This window comes from Equus caballus, chromosome 8 (assembly GCF_041296265.1).
Source record: "Equus caballus isolate H_3958 breed thoroughbred chromosome 8, TB-T2T, whole genome shotgun sequence".
Taxonomy (NCBI): Eukaryota; Metazoa; Chordata; class Mammalia; order Perissodactyla; family Equidae; genus Equus; species Equus caballus.
The window spans coordinates 9,508,238-9,530,486 of NC_091691.1; the positions used below are offsets into that span (position 1 = coordinate 9,508,238).

At 39.1% G+C, this 22,249-nt stretch overlaps 1 protein-coding gene across 4 annotated transcripts in view; it reads left to right on the forward strand.

The window, feature by feature from the left end:
• TTC28 (tetratricopeptide repeat domain 28) overlaps positions 1–22,249 on the forward strand; it is a 596,893-nt gene that overhangs the window by 412,688 nt on the left and 161,956 nt on the right. For all 4 annotated transcript variants that reach the window (XM_023648122.2, XM_023648123.2, XM_023648125.2 and 1 more), the window contains one exon: positions 17,782–18,289. In XM_023648122.2, the coding sequence (XP_023503890.1) occupies positions 17,782–18,289 (508 nt within the window). The remainder of the gene's footprint in view (positions 1–17,781; positions 18,290–22,249) is intronic.

Genomic DNA, 22,249 nt, shown 5'->3' on the forward strand with positions numbered 1-22,249 from the left:
AAGATAACGTCAGAGTCCAGTGGTACATGGGGCAGCCACTATAGCACAGCTCATTCTTGAAATTGGAGTGACTGGGTTTGAATCCTAGCCCTGACTTATTAATTGGATGGCTTTGGGCAAGTCATTTCATCTCTCACCCGTGAATGAGGATGATAATAGTATCTATCTCATAGGATTGTTTTGAAGATTAAATGTGTTAATACACGTCAAATGCTTAGGCCAATGCCTAACACAGAGTACTCCGAGAGTAGGTGATAATTATTACTTTAATTATTAGAATGAACACTGCAGTTTAGAGAATAGGTTGTGGGCACAGCTGGTTGGGGTTTGTCTCGACACTTCAGCTATGTGCCCATGGTGTGTTACTTCACCTCTCTGTGCCTCATCTTTAAAGTGGGGAATAACAATACCTTCCTAATTCTGCTGCTTATAAAGGGCCCAGCACAATGGTCTAGTAATAAGTGGATTTGTTGAGTCTTCTTGAAACTACTTAGGCTTCTTAATGAGAAAAGCAAAGCTGAGTGCTCCACCCAGTTAATTAACTGTGATTATGATGACTTTCTTTTTTTTCCCCCTGGCTTTTAAAATTCTCTCTTTGCTTTAGCTCTTCATCAGCAAGACTCTGTGGTTAAGGTTGCAGATTGACCTTATATCAGAAGTTACCCTCCCAGCTCTCCATTCCCTTGGGTTAGCCTCATCTTCATCCCCACTGCTATGGCTCTGGTTCAGGCCCTTAGAACTTCTTCTATACTTTGTCACTCAACTCCTAACTCATCTCCCTTGCCTCCAGTCATGCCTCTGCCACAGTCCATCCTTCACACTGCCCCAGTGATCTTTCTGTATTGCAAAACTGGAATTAATTATTACCTTAGTTTTTGTTGTTGCCATGGTTTTGCTTGCCTTTCTATGTGCCAGTCACTAACATAAGACTTTCCAACTGAACTATAAAATTCCTTTCTAGAGTGCCAAACGTATCAAGTAATCTATACCTTTTATTTTTTCTGGAGAAATCCTTCTCACAAGCCTTTGTGTCCTGCTCCAAACTTCACTAGTTGTTCTCTAGGCCCCCGCACAGCTGCCATTCTGAGACTTCCCTTCCCTGTGATCCTGAGAATTCCTTTCGCCTCTTTTACGTCTTGTAGCCTCTGTTTCCTTGATTGCATCTTTTTTTTTCCCTTTGGTTTACACCCATGTGTTGCTGAAGAACACCCTCATTAGTTCCCTTAGAAAAGAGGCATGATAAACAAAGTTTCTGAGACTTTGAATGTCTTGATAGTCTTTAATTCTACCCTTAACCTTGATTGATAGTTTGACTAGAAATAGAATCTAGATTAGAATGCTATTCTCCCAGAATGTAGACAGTATTTGGTCCCTCGTCTTTTAGCTTTCAACTGCCGTTGGGAAGCCAAATGCTATTCTGATTCCTAATTATTTGTATCTTAGCAGATTTTTCTCTCTGGAATATTTTGAGATCTTTTCTTTATCCCTGTTGTCCTGAAATTTCATAGTGGGTCTTTTTTCTTCTTTGTTGTCTGGAATTTCATGTGTTTATTTTCTGAGAAGTTTCCTTTTAAAAAAATTTTACCAGCTTGGTCAGATGTTAGGCTTCTTGGGTTGATCCTCTAATTGTATCCTCTGTTGTTCTTCCTCTTTTCTATTTCTTTGTCTTTTCTAAATCCTGCTTCCTGTGAAGTAATAGTCTTCTTCAATTTGCTCTACTTCATATGCTGTTTTCTGCTGTCATCTCACATTTTGGAGACTTGTCTGTTGTTCTCTGAATGTTTTGTTTGTATGGCACTCAAAAAGGTCATGGCTGCAGTGTGTTGTTTTATGTCCCTGAAGACTTTATACTTTTTGAAAGTTTTTTTTCCATCCTTTCATTGTATCTGTTCCCTCTTGAGTTCCTTTTTTGTTTGTTTCTTCTTTTTGGTCACTGTCTTGCAAGTTAGAGGTTTCCTCCAATGTCTGGTAATCTTTGGCTGGCTGCTCATATTAGGGGTGAGGCACTAAAAACTGGTTAGAGCCTCTTATTGTTGGGTGGGTCTTGTGCACAGATGGACTTCAATGCAGGTTGAAAACACAGTGAGTTTTTTAATTTAAGGAATCCCCTCATGTTAGTATGTGCACATCTTTTCTTTGGACCAATTTCCCCAGATATTTCCAGTCTGCTGCTGGAAGATATACATGTAGCCGCCAGCATAGTAGAAACTGAGCACAGCACAGGGGCTTATAATGTGGAGAGGTCTGCCCAGTGAGGAGAATCTCACTATTCAGAATGCAGATTTTCACTGATCTCTCTATTTTTAGTGTAGCATCTCGTTTCTATCTTCATCTCTAAACATCTGCAGAAAGTAGGCTTCCATCTTTTGCCAGATTGGAGGAGCATATCTAGAATTTAATTGCCTCTTATACAAGCTTACATTCCATCCTGTTTCAGCCCTGAACCCCTTCCACTGAACATCAGAAGCCTTAGTGCTCAGCTCCTGCCTCTTTCCAGTGTTCTGCAGCTGCTCTCAGCACCCCACCTTGCAGGCAGTTTGGTTTCCATTTTCTCTGTCCTACTAAATCAGTAACCATTCATCCAGCTGTCTTCCATCTTCCAGAATTTTGTGGACATGTCTCATCTGATGGCATCTTTCTCAATCTTTTTGTTTTTATGGGCTTACAGCTTTTTTTTTTTTAATTCTCTTGTTGTTTTAATGGGGTTTATGACAGAAGTTGAGAGTCTTGGGGATTTCCATTTTCCCTAGTCACCCAGAGGTCTACTGCACTTAGTTTTTTCCAGTCTGTCCCCTAAGCTGTGAGCGACTCTGCAGCAGATACCTGGTCTCATTTATCTTTTTATTTCCAGGGCCTAGGACATAGTAGGCACTCTAGTGTTTGTTAAATGAACAAGTGAATAAATAAATTTTAACTATTCTTTTTTAGTTTTGCAAAACATTTGTTTTCTTGATGTTTCTTGAACCAAAGTGCCTACAGTGCCAGTCTAGATTCTGCCACTGTAGCGAGGCAGGTCTCCATTGATTGCAGCTGGTATGCACAGTACGCTTGAGTTACTTAGAATTCCCAGTGGGCATTGTTATGTAGAGGATTTTATTAAGCACCCAATGATGAATATATCTCCTAGACTCTTATTACCAACCCCCTGAAGCACATCCTTGATGCCCCCAGCTGACTTAATCACTACATCGTTCACAAGTACCCAACGCATGTTTAATGCACTACTCTAGTTTTGTCTGTGATGGCACCCATGAGAAGTGTGAGGACCACTATTTATCTTGTTAGAGAGAAGACATTGGAAGAAGCATCCCAGGGGAAATGTAACTCACTTGGGCACATCTGGATTCTGCTATAAAAGACTGGCAAATCCCTGACTGTAGCCTAGAGTGAGGTTGTGGATAGTGGCCTCTGCCTTTTATCACTGGTTCAGCAAGTTTAATTGTGTTACACTAAAATTAGGTTAAAAAAAATCAAAGTTCTGTCTTTTTGACTGCTCATCAAATGCAAATCAAGGCACTGTGTTTCCTTTAAATTAAATTCAAATTGTCATGCTTTCACATTTATGAAAACTGTTTCTGATAATGTTTTGGCGCTATTTTTTCATTTCTTTCCTTTCTTTATTTTGCATCCTTTGTGTACATAAAAGGTTAATCTTAACCTTTGTGCTCATTTAATGACTCTCTGTATTCAGAATTTCTACCTATTTTTCTTAGATTCCAGGCACATAAACAGGCTGAGTGAAATCACCACCAGTAGAACTTGGGAAGCAACACTTTATTTATCTTCTTGTTTTCTCCTGTATTTACTCCTCTTTCCTCCTCTTTTGAACTATAGAAGTAGGTAAAATATGCTTTAGGTGTAATCAGATATGATACAACATGTACTTTCTTACAGGGAGAATGTGCTGCTACTTTCTTGGGAAGAAGCCAGAGCAGGAAGAGGCTGTATCCCACCATCTGGAAGTGGGGCATCATCAGAATTGTCATCACTCACCACTTCACCTTCTCCCTCCCACTGCTTTCTCTCTTTAACAGTGACCAAATCATCACCTCCCCTTTCACCGTTTACTAGGACCAGGGTAAACCAATCCATTCCTAATCCATGATTTTTTTTCAAAAAGAGGCTTCTGAGGTATCCATAAAACTACACAATTTCCGGCAGTCTCTATTTAATTCCATAATACTTTGAATGGAACCTTCTGGAAATGGACCCTGCCATTCTAGGAAATGGGCTAATTCTTCCTTCTGTTGAGCTCTCATCACACCTACATTACTAAGGTACATTTAAAAGGTCCTGCCTGAACTCACAGCCAATACCACTGTTGAAAAGCATCTCTATCTCTAAATGGAATAAACTTAAACCTGAATCATAACACGTCTTCTGAATGTCTGTAATTACAGACATTTGGGAGCAGTTTTCTGGGATTTTTCAGGCATACCAGACACATTAACTGGTCCTAGACTTGGCACAGTCTCTAAACTTTTCACTTCATATCTCTGCATTTATATATAATCCTGAGGATAATATTAATCAAATAAAATACATCTCTTTTTAGACTCATGGATAGGTTGGCAAACTTGAAGACATCTAAAAGTAGTTTTTATATCTGGGGCGGGGAAGTAAAAAATTGTAAGGTGGTCAAAAAGCAGCAGTGTGTAGATTGTTGCAGGTTCTTTCTTCCTCAGTCTTAATAACATTCTGCATCTGTATCCAGTTTGTGATAAAGTTTGACAATAGCCATTTTTATTAAATATTGCAAATTAGAAACACCTGCCTGCGAAGCTATTCTGAGCACCTAATTATAAACAGCAGTAATAATGAGTCCTTTTGAGAGCAAGTGCCCTTGCCTTCTTCCTCAATTTTTGTCTGGGGTTTCTGGAGGAGGCAACGCAGTATCATGGAAATACTCAGCTTGGCAGTCAGGTAGGCCTACATCTAAATCCTAACCTTGCTGTTTATTAGTTATTTGACTTTGGACCAGTTGCTTAATATTGTCTGTTTCCTCATCTGCAAAATGAAGGTTAAAAGTCCTACCTCATAGGGCCTGGTGGGGATTTGGATAATGTAAATAAAGCACCTGATGTATCATAATTCATTGACTCTAAGATGCGCATTTTTTCACATTTTAGTATCTCTGAAATCAGAATCATCTTAGAGTCAATAAGTAAGCATACTATCATTATTTAATTACAACATTTGTATTCCTTTATTTGTGGTACATATTGTAAAGTGCTTCTTAAATTGATGGCAACTTTGATTTGATGAAATATGGTATGCCTGGCTCTCAAAGAATAGTAGTCATATTTATAATTATGATAGGGGCTGGCCCGGTGGTGCAGCAGTTAAGTTCGCACATTCCACTTCTCGGCAGCCCGGGGTTTGCTGGTTCGAATCCCGGGTGCGGACATGGCACCGCTTGGCACGCCATGCTGTGGTAGGCGTCCCACATATAAGGTAGAGGAGGATGGGCACTGATATTAGCTCAGGGCCAGGCTTCCTCAGCAAAAAAAAAAAAAAAAAAAAAAAAAAGGAGGACTGGCAGTAGTTAGCTCAGGGCTAATCTTCCTCAAAAAAAAATATATATATATATAATTATGATATATTTTTTCTAAGAAATATTTTAGTGGTAGCCAGGAAGAATCTGTATTTTACTAATTTTCCTAGACCATTATAATTCTTAGGAAAAAGAGTATTATAGCAAAAATAATAGTGGCTCCTGTTTAATTATTTCATGTCTCATATGAACAATGCAAAGATAAAAGGGAGTAGATGTCATAAGATTTAGCAAGAAGGTAACTGATTGGACGAGGATCAGCAGGTGGCAGAATAAAGACAGATATGAGGGCCCGTGAGTTCTATGCAGACGGATACCGAAGTGGCAACCCAGAAACACCCATGTCTATGGATCCCATATTCTTGCAGCTGACGGAAAGTTTTAGTGTGCCAGAATTTTACTTCAAGAAGACTAGAAGTTCAGAGGTGTTGGTACCGCACATTCATTCTGGCATTCTTAACTTGGAGGATGGAATTTTCTTCTTTTATATCCTTGTGCAGACCGGAAGTCCGATGACTGTCAGTTTGGTACTTCAAGTATTTGTTGAGCGCCTGCTGTGTGGCAGGCATTACACTATACTGTGAAGTTACAGAGATGAATAAGACAACTCTTGGCTTCACGAAGCCCCCAGTCTGCCTATTTCATGTTACGCTCCTCTTCCCTTCACCCATAGTCTGTGTATTTTCTTCTTGCTTTAAGAGAAAATATATGAATCATTTCTTTTTGCTTTAGAAGATATTTCCTTTGAAACTTTAGTACATTTTCTGGTATTCACTTTCATCCAAAACAAGCATACCACTGAAGAACAAATTTAAAAACGAACATGAAGAATTTGATCACACTTATAATTAGAAATTTTATCTATCAGTGTAACCTATATTTAATGTCAGCTTGGATATTTTTATAGTAAGCTAATATTTGAAAAAATAGTTTAGCATCTTAATTAAAAATTTAGTTTTTCTTCAGTGGACCTATTTTGTTCCTTTTTTAGATCTTGGTATAATGTCTTCTTTCTTTGGGGATTCCCAAAAAGGAATGTGTATGTGCTTACGTGCCCAAATAATTTCTGTGCCAAAGGAACAGTAACAAATGCCACACAAGGGAAATGACATTTTAAGATTTTTTAATTAATATAATGAGAAAGCAGAAGGAAGGCACTAATTTAGTGCATTTAAATTTTAAGTAAATGTATAAAATGGGTTAAATGAATATAAATATATGACTTTAAAATTACTTAATTTACTCAATTTTGTTGGTATCTTGCATCTGTAATAACAGCTAGCACTAATTGAATATTTGCTATATGCCAGGCACAATTCTAAGCTCTTTAAATGTATGCTTCTGACAATCCCATGAGATAGATATCATTACCCCCACTTTGTAGATAAGGAAACAAGGACAGAGAGAGTCGGTGACTTCCTTAAGGGAACATAGCCAGTAGAGACAGGATTCAAACCTAGATAGTTCTAACCACTGTATCACCGTGGAATTGCTAAGTCCATAATTATTCAGGAGAATCAGTAGCTGTTAGAAAAGCTACTAAAGTTTTATTAAAGTTTGCCATTGAATTTGTCACTGAATTGTTGGCTTGGGTTTTAGAGACAAAAGCAGTTTGTATCTAAAATATTTTACAAACTTCATCTGTTAACCTTGTCACATTAATTTTGGAGATAATATTTATTATTTAAGATAAAACTGTCAGAAATTTATTCTAAGTGGATCTTATATAAATAATTGGCATTAAAGTAAAGATTATTAAATAAAAACTAGTGTAATTATAATTTCAGGATTCTAATAAAGCTGGTCTAGGGTGGCTGCTGAATATGTGGGCCAAAAGACAGGGAAAAATCAATGAGAATGGTGAGCTTTTGACTGGTTGTTGGAATAAATAGTGATCGCATTCACTTCTTTTACTAATCATGGAAGTCACAAGAGTAAGGGAAAAGGCAGTGAGGGCTTGAGTTTGAGGTGACTGTGAGATGGCACAATGGTTGGCAAAGCAGAATGAGGAGGGTGCCAGCTTGGGGCCTGAAGACCTAGGCTCCAGTCCTGCCTTTGCTGCTCATTAGCAGGTTGACCTTCGGCCAAGGTACTGGAGATCTCTTGGCCTTAGTTTCTACAACAAGAGACACTGAGGAGGGTTTTTCAAACTCTATAGGGTGCCGTAGAGTCTCTTAAGGGTGCTTGGGGAGAAAAGTGGACCCTGGTCTAAGTTAACCTAAACAACTACACTTTTAATCACACAATCACACATATTTGTAATTTGGTTTAAACAAAGTTTGAAAACCAGTGAATTAGGTGATCTCTAAGGTCCCTGCCAACTCTAAAGTTCTCTGTCTCTTGTCCTGAAATCTGAGTTTGGAATCATCCAATGGAGATAAAAGTTGAATCTGCCAGAGTGAGTGAAAGTACAGAAAGCTGAGATTGTGGTTCATATATTTGTGACCAGTTAGATGCCTCGAATTTCAGAAGGTCTCAGCCTGCATTTGGACCTGTCCTTTACAGTGGAGGGCCATAATGATATTCCTTCGTAGATTGTAGCAGAAGCTCTCTTCTTAATTTCCTCACGTCTTTCCAGGATCCTTGAGGACTCCCTTCCATCCGATTTAAAGTTTTCTTGTTTAAATTGTTATCTGCTGGCCCCTGCAAATAAGCTGTCGTTTTCTTGGACTTTCTTCCTTCCAGGAAATGTCTCCTCTGCCTCTTGTATGTGCACTTGCACATGTATGTGTTTTCCATCTCTCTCTCTCTCTCCAAATTTCTCCATTATATCCTGGCCAGCTAAAGCCAGATTTTATGATTCAGTGTAAATACTGTCTTCAAAAAGATGATTGACTATGTTCCAACCCCCTACAGAACAATATTTTATAGCCCACTAACATTCAGGTTGGCTGGCAAGTGTGGAATGCAGCAATTTTGATTGGACTAAAGTATCATTGTGGTAGAATATGTCTCCTAACCTACGTCAAATTAGTACATAAGAAACTTGAGTGAATCCTGTCCTTAAAAACTCATTGAGTCTAGCTTATCTGCCTGTTACTCCCCTAAATAAAACTGAAGATGTAGGTGAAACTGAGAGTGGAAAATAAGTTTCCAAAAATAATTTTAACTGATTATTTTAAGCGAGTGAGGGAATTTACCTCCAGTCAAACTCAGCTGCCTAGTAGAAATCCAAGTCTCTAGGAGTTTTACTTGTTCATCATTGTGTGGCCAAAGAGCTAGGTAGAATAGAGTTTTCTGTAAAGATCTTCCTAGATGGCTAGTATGTGGCTGTAGTGGAAAGGGTTAGGATGTAAAGGAGGGAGGAGAATCCTTCAATAACCTGCAGGAGATGTTAGGGAATGACGCGTCTTTCCTCCAGTGTTCAGCATCCGCCTCACTGTTCACAGTCCTTCACGAGCAAGTAGCATGCACTCCTCCGCTGGCTGCAACTTGGCAGTTACCACACATAACACAGATGCCTGTTGTATTGCATCAAGTTTACATGGAGCATCAAGTTTTTTAAAAAATGAAATCATTATAAATTCTGGCAGTTTTTATGGTATAATTAAAATGTCTAGCAGGATACCTCTGGGAAACTAAATGCAGTTTTACTATTTATAGAGCCAGCAGAGGTAGTGTTTCTTGCCAACTTTCATATCTTATGACCTATAAATTGCTCTTAATAGCTAATCTGTCATCCCAGCTTCTCATACAAGAAAGCTTGTTTCCTTATTAATCTGTTAATTTGCATCTGCAAAGGACATTTACAAATTCTTGGTTTAAAAACATTGCTGTATTAATGCTGGGCATTATAAATAATTTATCACCTGTGATAGCAACTCTCAGGTCTAGGTAATAGATCTTTCTGACATTGTATTATTCTTCCAACCCTAATATAATTTTGATAAAAATAATTACTGTGAAAGCTCCTCTGGCCCCACAGTATTAGAAAAGGCTGGCAGGTTACCATGGAGAAGCTGTAACTATCACTAACCACTCGCTAAGCTCATAGTAATAAATTCAGACCAACTCTGCCAACTATGATATGGTGTACGGTAGAAAGAATTCAGATGTGCACAAATTACTCTCCTAGCTTTCCTGTAACAACTGCAAAATATTCCTTCAACCCTAGGTTTGCGCATCGGGATAGACTGATTAGATTGATTATAGTAAATCTGACACCAGTTATTGACCATAAACAGTATGAAAATGATTTAAGACTATTGAAGACTATGTAATTAAAATTTTCCCTGTTTGTGTGCTATTTCAGTTTCTTCTTTTCGCTGTGAGTTCACAGTTCTTAGAGCTCCTGTTTCATGAAGCTTTCTCCCTACCAAAATCTTTAATATTTAACTATTTTTTGTTTGTATTTTTTTGATTTGTTTTTTCCTCTATTTTAATCGAAGAAGGATTTGTGGTATCAGGAAACAAAACATCAAAGGAAGAAATCAGAGTAATGAGAGGATTAGGGTCATATCACAGGCCGAAGTCAGGGCAGTTTGCACATGTTATGGGATTCTATCTGGCTGCTAAAGGGAGGTTCTACATCAAGCCATAAGCTTCCTGGTGATCCAAACAAAAAGATAAATTTGACCACTTATAGGATTCACATTTTTCTTAAGATAAAACCATCGCAGCTGCTTGGTAGGAGCATTGAGATCTGAAAGAAATTTTTCCTTTGATCCTTATAAGGATAACATTGGGTGACATCATGGACAATGTCCTCATCAATATAGATTATACATTTTTTAAATTATTTTTGTCCAGTTAGTTTTGTGTGACTGTTGAGTGAGGAATTCTAGACATTTATGAACATCATATAACCTTTTGTACAGAATTGCTTTATCAGCTCAGTTGCTGATTAAGGGTAGATTTTTAGGCTATACTACACTCATTAAATAGGGAGTGTATGTCATTTAAAATTGTAGGAAGTGTATCGACCCCACAGAGCATGATTCAATTTTCTGTTTCTAAAGATTTATATTTGGTGATTGTTGACTCCCCCTAAATAGGCCTGCAATTTGGATAAATTACTACTAGGTAGACCTTTTTATCTGGGTTAATATAGGTTTTTAAAGATTAACTAAGTTTATGATTATTAATTTATGCTCAGTATTGCATTAATCAGGCTAGGCCAGGTTATGCTGCAATGACAATAAATCCCCAAATCTCAGTGGCTTAAAACAACAAAGATTTGTTTTTTGTGCCCACTGTATATTTGTTACAGGTCAGCCAGGGCTCTATTCCACATTGCCATAATTCTCACTTGAAGTTCAGTGCTGATGGAGCAGTGTGTAGCAAAGAGAAGAGAGAATGTGGTGAAGCATGCACTGGTTCCTAACCCTTTATCTGGATATGATCACATCATTGGCCAAAGCAAGTCACATAGCCACTCACACCTGACTTCATGCAGGCAAGGATGTATGATCTTACCTGCCTGGAAGGAGGGAAGCCATCGTATTTGTGAACATCCCTAAAACTACCCTAAGTATCATTAATGCTTAAAACATATCTTGTATTCTAATTAGTCATTATTTTAGTTAAGCATTTTGTTGTTGTTGTTGTTACTGATCTCTTTTCTTCTCATCTACTTCATGGAAATACATGAAAGTACAAATCTGATCACATCAGTCCCCTACTTAAACCCGTGCCTATTATTGCCCCTGGGTAGATTTTAAATTCTTCAATTAGAGGCTAAACTATGTGTAGTCAAATAGTATGAGAGCTAGAGCTAGAGTCTGACATATGTGGATCTGAACCCTGGCTTTGCCTGGCTATTTTTTAATTGTGTACTTTTAGGCATCTCACTTTATTTCTTTGAATTTAGTTTTGTCTCACAAATGGATATAATAATAACACACACTTAGGAAAGTTGTTATAATGATCAAACGAGACAACATACATGGCTAATACTTTACATTTTAAAAATTGATAAGGGGCTGGCCCAATGGCATAGCAGTTAAGTTCACACACTCTGCTTCGGCAGCCCGGGGTTCATGGGTTTGGATCCTGGATTCTGGGCAGGAACGTACACTGCTTATCAAGCATGCTGTGGTGGCATTCCACATAGAAAATAGAGGAAGGTTGGCACAGATGTTAGCTCAGGCCAATCTTCCTCACCAAAAAATAAATAAATAAGAATACAAATTGATGGACAGATGGAACTTATCCAAACCTACCTTTCCAGACTCCCCTCCAGCCACTACCCCCACTTCCAGGTCTAAATGGCTTCTTGCTCTCTAATCCTTAAACACTCTGTCATACTTCATGCCTTTGCTCGTACCGTTTCCATTTCTTAGAATTCCTATTCCCCAAATGAGGAAAACTCCAATTTATTTGTTTTTTAATTAACAGATGTAATTTTTTAGAGCAGTTTTAGATTTACAGTAAATTAAGTAGATAGTACAGAGAGTTCCCATATACCCTCTCTCTTCTCCACTCAGTTTCCCCTATTATTAGCATTTTGCATTACTGTGGTACATTTCTTACCAATAGCGATATTATTAACTGAAGTTCATAGTTTCCATTAGAATTTGTGTTGTACAGCCTATGGATTTTGACAAATGGGTAACGTGGTATATCCACCATTATAATATCATGCAGAGTAGTTTCACTGCCCTAAAAGTCCCCTGTGCTGTACCTATTCATCCTTACCCCCTCTGCAACCACTGATCTTTTAATTTTCTCCATAGTTTTGTCTTTTCCAGAATGTCACATAGTTGCAATCATACACATGTGGCCTTTTCAGACTGGCTTCTTTCGTTAAGCAATATACATCTAAGGTTCCCTTCCTGTCTCTTTGTGGCTTGATCGATAATTTCTTCTTAGCACTGAATAATATTCCATTGTAAGGATGTACATTTATTTACCCATTCACCTATTGAAAGACATCTTGGTTGCTTTTAGTTTTTAGCAATGATGAATAAAGGTGTCACAAACATTTGCGTGCAGGTTTTTGTGTGGACGTAAGTTTTCATTTCATTAGGGCGAATATCTGAGAGCATAATTGCTGCATCATATGGTAAGAATATGGTTAGGTTTCTAAGAACTACCCAACCGTCTTCCAAAGTGGCTGCGCAGTTTGCATTTCCACCAGCAATGAATGAGAGTTCCTGTTGCTCCATCCTCACTAGAATTTGGTATTGTCAGGTTTTTTGGATTTTAGCCATTCTAATAGGTATGTAGTGATATCTCGTTGTTTTAATCTGCAATTCCCTGATGACATGATGTGGAGCAATCTTTTCATCTACTGATTTGCCATCTGTATATCTTCTTTGGTGAGGTATCTGTTCAGATCTCTTGCCCATTTTTAAATTGGGTTATTTTCCTATTGTTGGGTTTTAAGATGTTTATAGTATATTTTGAATAGAAGTCCTTTGTCAAATATGTGTTTTGCAGATATTTTCTCCCAGCCTATGGCTTGTCTTTTCATTCCCTTCAAAGTCTCTTTTGCAGAGCACAGTTTTTAATTTTAATGAAGTCCAACTTATCAATTTTTTCTTTCATGGGGTCATGCCTTTGGTGTTATATCTAAAAACTCATTGCCAAACCCTAGGTCCCCTAGATTTTCTCTTCTATTAGCTTCTAGGAATTTTATAGTTTTGCATGTTACACTTAGGTCTATGATCCATTTTGAGTCAATTTGTATGAAAGGTGTAAGATCTGTGTCTACATTCACTTTTTTCGCATGTTGATGTCCAGTTTTTCCAGCACCATTTGTTGAAAAGACTATCCTTTCTCCATTGAATTACCTTTGCTCCTTTGTTAGAAATTAGTTGACTATGACATATCTGTGTGAGTCTACAGAATTTTCTTGAGTACATGAATGAATGAACAAATGAACTGATCAACCAAGAGACCCAAAACACTCCAATGTCTGTGTAAGCTCTGACCGCTTGAAGTAAAGTGCTTTTACCAACAGTACATGTTGGATATACCAATGATTCTAAAATGCCTCTGAGTAAAGGGTGAATTTTCTTATGCCTACATTTGCAGAAGAGTACTCTGAGTAATATGCTTCAGCATATGAAGATCATAACACTTTCCCCACCATAAGTGGGGCAAGCTTCTTGTGTTGTCGTTTTAGTTGTGGTGACATAACTCATGTTCTATTTTCTGGTCACCTTCTACCATGCCTTTGAAATGAATAAGGCTAGATGAGTGTTATCTTGCTGGGGTACAAAGAGAAACTAAAATCTAAAACTTTTGAGCATCTTCTGTGTGCCAAGTACTGAACCAGGCTCTTTATAAGTACTACCTTATTTAGTACCCATCAAGGCAGTGTGAGGTATTAATATTCCCATTTTACAGTTGAAGACACTGAGGCTCAGAGATGTTGCATAATTTGCACAATTCACATAGATTGTCATTTGAACCTTTGCATGCCTAATTCCAGAGACTGTCCCTATTATTCCACATTCCTCTGCCTCTTGGGCTGTAGGTGGTTAACCCAGGACCTTGGGTTTGTAGGCACTAAACTGGCAGGGAATACAAGGTGCATGTGGATTTGGGCAGTAAAAAAGAAAAGCCATGTTACTGATCCTAGCTACAGGTACATTTCCCTCTTTTTAAACCTGCATGTAATTAGTCAGTCAGCAGTTATATTGAGTATTCTCTATATGTGAACATAGTCTTCTCACAAAATAGAACTCTTATTAAAGATACGCACAATGAGGGGAAAACATGCTAGATGTGAAAGAAAGCATGTTTAATTCTTCAAAATAATGTTTAATGGTGGTATCATCAATATGGTTATAGTTTGGGTAGTTTAAACTTTCTCTATTTTGTGTCTCAAACTAAAAGCGCTAAAGGTGGTCTGAAAAAATATGAGCGAATTTCCTACTCTAGTTCCATGTCCCAGGAAACTGACTGGTCAGATGTAGTTCTTCTGCAAGTATTTGGGCCACAGAGCAAGGGGAGATGACTCTCGGGTGCTACGTCTGCAGCTGGAAATCATGCTTTGGCAAGAACATGAGTAATTTATGTCTTGTAAAAAGAGAAAAGTATTGTCTTATTCCAACCGGTTTGTTAGCGTAAGTGTTTGTGTGCATTTTAGTATTCAAATACAGATGTTCCAAAATGTTTCCACTGTGGGAAGCAGCTGCCGCTATTCCAGCCCAGAAATCTCAAAGAGATTAATATCCAAAGGCAGCGTGAACCTTAGTGGCAAATGCAGCATCTGCTTGAGGTGGGGCCTGTGATTCCCCATAGATAGTGGGTCTTCAGATTCTTGTTAACAGCCTGAAACCATGTTTCAGATCAGAGCTTATTCTGCAGAAACAGGAACAAAGACAAGTGATTAATTTGTAATTCACTTAGCTGATAAATATTATCACATTTGATTTGCCCAGGGGCTGTAAAACACTGGACTTCATTTCCTGTGGCAACTGATAGGAATATAGATATTTGGTCGTAATGACTGATGTTTTCAGTTGCCATTACTAGCTTCTGCTTGGTAACAGAGCTCAGCCCAACCAGCTTGCAGTCATAAAACATCCATCCACACCTTAGTTATGCATTCACAGAGACTTTACATTTACTCAGGACACTCACATGCCCTGCTTCATCTGATCCTATCCTAGTCCCAGGAAGTATGTACACTAGCATTATCAGCACAGTTACAAATAAAGAAAACACAGGTGAAGAAGGGAAATGACTTATCAGGATTACACAGCCAGGGCCTCTGACTCTAAACCCTATTCCGTTCTTATACTACATCAAGTTGCCTCTCTAATTTTAGAGGCTATGATGTGTGCTTCATAAATCGTGTCATCCTTTCTGGAGATGCTGGTTTCCAGGACACCCGCATGAAGAGTCCCAGCCTGACAGCACTGCCCGATAACTGGAGGGTGCCAGGAAGAGCTAAGCTAAGATAGTAGTCTTTCTTTCTTTGCCCCACACCCCAGAGGGGAAATGCTTGAATGCTCCCTTTCCTTACTCAGCAAATGAGCTCCTCTATCTCCATGGCATTTAGAGAAATGAAGAACCAGAAGCAGAAGATCCCAGGTCTATCATTTGGAGTTGTCATAAACCGGAAGCCTGGGGTGTTGCGCCTGCCCCAGGCCTTCCACAGCCATCCCCCGCAGTGTTTGAGGGCTCATTGCCTCCAACCGGATCTGTTATTTGGGATTATCTGTGAATTATTTATGGTTTACACATTTGACAGAGACTCGTGGCTGAGTTGGAAAACTCTCAGTTCATAGCTTACTGCTGGGGCCTAGAATATGTCTGGAAAACCGAGGCTCAGAGAAGTTAAGCTTTTAAAGGTCCCAGATCTAGTAAAGGGCAGTGCAGTTTTGAACCGAGTGTGGACTCAAAGTTTCGGACTCTAAGTTACACTAGCTCCATAGTGAAAAAGCCATGTGTTTTACTTTCAGGGCAACAAAGATTTGGGGGGGGGGGGGTGTTGTGGACTCTCTTGCTCCCTAGCCAGGCTTTGGTAGACAAGAACCCCAGAGAATGAGGTGGGGAGGGCCAGCTACAGAACTCGGGGAAAGAGGCCGAGTCTCTGGGCCTGCAGCGAAGGAGGAAAAGGAGATTGTCGGGTGAGAGAAGGGGAGTTGTGAGCAGTAGAAAGGTCCATGTACCTTGTGCTGCCCTGAAGTCCTAGCCTCTAGTCCTGAAGAGGCTCCCAAAGTGGGAACCTAGGCCAGTATATGCCCAAGTAGCATGTTCTTTGGTGGCATCATTGCTGCCTCTGCCAGAATCACACTTCTACAGGATTGTGACTTTCACGGAATTGTTTCTGCTCTCCCTCACTCAGAAAAAAAAACAAGTAAATTTCTAAGTATTTATTTCCTCTCTATTTTTCTACATCTTTTTGTTGGAACATCTGTGAAATGATAAAAAGCAACTTAAAATGATATGGAACCCTTTGCAAATACACAATTTACAAACACTGTAAAGATGGTCAGTGTCTCAGTTATTCTGATCAAGGACTGCTATTTCACAGGCAAAGAAATAGGGTAGCAAATCACTCACATCTCTAAAATATTAATAAATGTGTTCTGAAATGCACAGACATAGAACACATCTCATAAAGAAATTCTCCAGGTGAGAGGCCTTCCCTCGCTGTTATTCCCTAGCCTGGAGGCCTTCATGAAGATTGCTTGCCTACTTGTGACAGACACACCCTTTGTTCTGCCAGGATCACATGTGCCTGTTAGGAACAGGGAACATCGTGAAGAAAGGGAGCTGCATGGCCCTAGCTGTAGGTACACTGTGAAGGAGAGGAAGGGTAGGCAAGCCTCCCAGTTGTAGAATGAAAAAGCCTAGTGTAACTTCCCTTTTATGTCTCTGCGAAGAATTTAGACACTGAAGACTAGCATCTAGGACTCTATGCGCTTGGTGAGATTTTGGAACCCGTATAACATCTCCTTTGTTGTTTTGTTGCTCCTGTTTGGTTAACTATTCTGTCATAGAGTCTTTTTCATTAAAACCTTCAAGACAAAAAGGGCTCGTGTACTTTTCTTTAGACAGGAAATGCATGAGTGACAAGCAGGGTGAGGGGCCTAGGAAGATAGCATCTTTCTGCACAGAGGCTGGAGTCAGAAGAGCCTCCGGGCAAGAAAGGCAAAGCTAGAAGAACCAGTTCAGGCCTGAAAGGGGTGGTGAGGCCCAGTGGGGACCACTCAATTCAGAGTAACCACCCACTGTTTTCCTCTAAGCCCTCCACAGTAACCGGCACTGATGAGGTCACACTGGGGGAACAGGACCCTCTGGTGGGTCCTGGGTCACAAAATCATCAATCATCATTCTAAACATCTCCCTTAGCATTTGTTTTGGGAGAAGACAAAACTAGAGAAATGCCCAGGAGTGCAAAGAGCCAAGCATGGATTTCTCCTATGAATTTCCTCTGCTATATTATATGTAGTAATTAATTTTGGTTTTCTTCAACTTTTTCTTATACTACACAGGTTAATAGCTATTAAAAGAGATATAATATTATAATATTAGAAACGTCAATAAGTCTTTAAACTAACATGAAGGTTCTATGGAACGCAACCTGTTTCTATGAGATTAGATGTTGAAAGTTACTAATTAAATGATATTGTCTTTTATTAGGAACTTGCTGTTTGGATGTGCTCTTTTTCAGTTCTGCATAGGTCTGTGGACCACTGATAGAAACACCATTAGGAATTGGATTGGATGGTTACAGGCAAACTCTGTAAAGTTTCACCTGCTGAAACAAACAAAAGCCATTTTCTGATGTGCTTTCATTTCTCTGCCTTATCCTTTCTCTCCAGGCAGCTTCATCAGCCTTGAGCAGTCTGGGCCACGTGTACACAGCCATTGGAGACTACCCCAATGCACTGGCCAGTCACAAACAGTGTGTTCTTCTCGCCAAGCAATCCAAAGATGAGCTTTCTGAAGCCCGAGAACTTGGCAACATGGGAGCTGTGTATATTGCTATGGGTGACTTTGAGAATGCTGTGCAGTGCCATGAGCAGCATCTGAAGATAGCCAAGGACCTGGGGAACAAGCGAGAAGAGGCCCGGGCCTACAGCAACCTGGGCAGTGCTTATCACTACAGGAGGAACTTTGACAAGGCCATGTCTTACCACAACTACGTGCTGGAGCTGGCGCAGGAGTTGATGGAGAAGGCCATTGAGATGCGGGCCTATGCTGGCCTGGGCCATGCTGCCCGGTGCATGCAGGACTTGGAGAGGGCTAAACAGTACCATGAGCAGCAGCTGGGCATTGCCGAGGATCTCAAGGACCGGGCTGCAGAGGGGCGAGCGTCTTCCAATCTGGGTAAGGACAGGATTGCTTCCAAGATCCAGGGTCCATACTATGGGCTGGAAATGAGCTGGAGTAGCCTGCTACCTTTTACTGGAATCTGTGTGTTTGTATTCAAAAGAATCTCCTCGTTGTGTGTGTTGTATATTTCCTTCAGATATATTTCCTTGGAGCCTGCCTGCTGTAAATCACACGATCCTTCCTGTCATCGCAGTGCTCTAAGGATTAGAACTCTGAAATACTGGAAAAACAAAACACCCCAACCTTTTAATCTGTCTAGAGAGAAGAGCAACCAGATTTATCTAATTAGAGAGAAGTGGCCTGAAATGAGGATATAAAGCTTTGTTTGGTTTAAATGAAAGAGAAGCTGCTAGGAGGTCATGAAAGAGAATTTGAGAGGATTTTTGTTTAAAAGGATTTCTTTACTTGTTTACATTAACCCCACAAGAAATGTATTTTTTCCTCAAAAGTGTTTGTATTCACAAATGATATTGACAATTTTAGTATAAATGAAAATTTATTTTTTGAAAGATCTATTTAGATAAGATAGATTTGCAGTCACTGTTTTGATAGTACTTGGTTACAGTTAAGACATTTATAAATTTGGGAGAATTGATATGTAATGGTAAGAGACAAAAAAATATGTAACTGGCTACTTTGTAGAAGATATTGTTATCTTGTCTTTTTACCCAAACCAATGTGGGTATGATAAATGCAAGGAACAGATGTGTTTGGAAGTATAGGCTGAACTCATCCCTGTGCCTGGAGCCCCATGGTTTGTTCTGTATCCACAGGGACTTGGGGTGGGGAGAGGACAAGGAGAAGGTGATTTTATTGATGTTAGTGTATGCTTATCAGATACTAGTAGCAGCAGAACGTAAAACTTAGCCCCCTTTTCTTATATGACCTGCAAAACCAAGGCTCCCCGTCTCTATTTATAATTTGAGCACTACTCCTCCCTCCCCTCTACCTCTGCTTACTGTGACCATATGTTTTGTGAATATGGCTGTTAGAAAAAGTCTGGCAAATCCCTGGAGATGACTCTGAAGATGGTATTGAGATCGGAATGAGAGTCTGATAAGAACCATAGAAATAGCTCTTTGTATTATATATTCACTCAACAGATTATAAGTATTTATTGAATCATTACTGTGTGCTGAATCCTGGCATAGTTGCCGTAAGCGATAGAGAAGTTAAAAAAAAATCCTTGCCCTTAAAGAGCTTGTAATTTAGTGGGCTGGCCCGGTGGCGCAGCGGTTACGTGCGCACGTTCCCCTTCTCGGCGGCCTGGGGTTCGCCGGTTCAGATCCCGGGTGCCGACATGGCACCGCTTGGCATGCCATGCTGAGGTAGGCGTCCCATGTATGAAGTAGAAGAAGATGGGCACAGATGTTAGCTCAGGGCCAGGCTTCCTCAGCAAAAAGAGGAGGACTGGCAGTAGTTAGCTCAGGGCTAATCTTCCTCAAAAAAAAAAAAAAAAAAAAAAGAGCTTGTAATTTATTTGGGAAAATAAGACTAATACACAGGATAACAGTGGCTTCCCTGTAAGACAGTGTTAGTGATGTTGTGTTGCCATGGAATTCCTAGAAGGGAGACCCTGAGGACTGAGAATAGCCTGGAAAGCTTCTTGGAGGAGATTAGACCCAAGTGGACCTCGAAAAACAGTGAGGTTTGGCCAGGAATGGGATGGCATTGATGGCAAGGGGTATGTGAAAGTAGGTATGAGATGCAATAGGTTGGCATATCTGAGGGATGGTGGCATGATTAGCTTTCAAGAATGTGCCAGAGGATGGTAGAAGGTTAGTGCGAAAACTGCACAAGAGATGTGCAAATGAACAGGAGCTCCTGAAGGTTTTGAAATATAGGAGTAAGAAGATAGACTAGATATTTAAAGAAGACAAGTCAAGCAGTGGCACATAAAACAGACTGGAGGGCTTGGAGCCTGGGGTTTAGAAGGCCATGCATATTGGACTGTTCAGATTTTCCCTGTCATCTTGTGTCAGTTTTGATAAGTCATATTTTCCAAAGACTTTGTTCATTTCATCTGTTATTGAATTTATTGGCATAAAGTTGTTTATAGTATTTCCTTATTTTCCCTTTAATGCTTGTGGGATGTATAGTAGTATGCCCTCTTTCGTTTCTGTTATTGGTAGTTTGTGTTTTGCACTTGTACTCCCTCCCCCCCTTTACTGGATCATTCTAGCTAGAGATTTATCAATTTCAATGATCTTTTGTAAAGAACCAACTTTTACTTTCGTTAATTCTTTCTATTGCTTGTCTGTTTTCTATTTCACTTATTTCTGATCTCATTTTTATCATTTTATTGCTGCTATCTACTTTGGGTCCTCTTTCTAGCTTCTCAAAGTCGAGCCTTGGTCATTGGTTTTAGACCTTTCTTTTTTCTAATACAAGCATTTAAAAATACAAAATTTGGGGGCTGGCTCTGTGGCTGAGTGGTTGGGTTCGCACACTCTGCTTCAGTGGCCTGGGGTTTCACCAGTTCAGATCCTGGGTGCAGACCCATCGCTGCTCGTCCGGCTATGCTGGCGCAGCGTCCCAGGTGCCACAACTAGAAGGTTTAGAAGGACCCACAACTGAAAAACATGCAGCTATGTACTGGGGGGCTTTGGGGAGAAGAAGGAGAAATAAAATCTTTAATCAATCAATAAATAAAACAAATATATAAAATTTCCTCTAAATACTGCTTTAGCTCCATCCAATAATTTTTTATGTTAGTGTTTTTACCTTCATTGAGTTTAAAATATTTTCTAAAATCATTTGTACTTTCCCTTTAACTCCTGTGTGGTTTAGAAGTGTTTAATTTTAAAATATTTGGGATTTTCCTATGTAGTTTATTGTTACCAAATTCTGCTTTAATTTCACTGTGGTCAGAGAACATACTTTGTAGGATTTTAACAGTTGTAATACTCTAAAGATGTCAATTAGGTCAAGGCAGTTGATGGTGTTGTTTAGATCATCTTTGTCTTTTTTGATTTTTTTGGTCTATATCTTTTGTCAGTTGCTAAGAAAGAAGTTGTTCAAATCTGCAACTATTATTACGGACTTGTGTGTTTTTCCATTTAATTCTTTGAAGCCTGGCTTCATGTACTTTGAAGCTCTCTTGTTGGGTGAATATTCGTTTATGATTGTTTTGTCTTCCTGACAGATTGGCCCTTTTTATTGTTCTGAAATGTGCCTTTTTTATCATTGATCTTGTCTTTTTGTCTTGAAGCCTACTTTGTCTGATGCAACTGTATCCACTCCTGCTTTCTATGCTTAATGTTTATGTGGTCCATCTTTTTCTGTCTATTTATTTTCTATTTCTCTGTGTCTTTATATTTAAAGTTTGTTAATTGCAGATGACATCTACCTATGTCTTGCTTTTTTATTGATTTTGATAATTATGGCCTTTTAATTAGAGAATTTTTTCCAATTAACATTTAATGTAATTATCAATATTGTTGGATTTAGGTCTACCATTTTACTGTTGGTTTTCTGTTTGTCCCATTTATATTTTGTTCTCTGTTCTTCCTTTCCTGCCTTCTATAGGTTAATTTAATCATGTAGATTTGTCTATTTGCTTGTCAGCTCTACCTCTTTGCATTACTTTTTAGTAGTTGCTCTAAGGATTATATATATATTTTTAACTTTTCACAGTCTGCTTTAAGCTAATATTGTACCACTTCCTGTAAAATATAAGTACCTTAAAACCTTAAGGGTCTGTTTACACCCCCCTCCCTGTACTTTATGCTATAGTTGTCACATTTCTTACTACACCTGTATTCTTTTCAAATTCCACAATACAGTGGTATTTTGTTGTTGTTTTATACACCCATTTTAAAGAATTAAGAGGGAAAATATTGTTTTCTGTTTATCCTCTTATTTATCATTTCTGGTACTTGCATTCATTCCTAGAGCTTTGAGTTTCCATCTCATCATTTCCCTTCAGCCTAAAGAAATTCATGTAGCATTTCT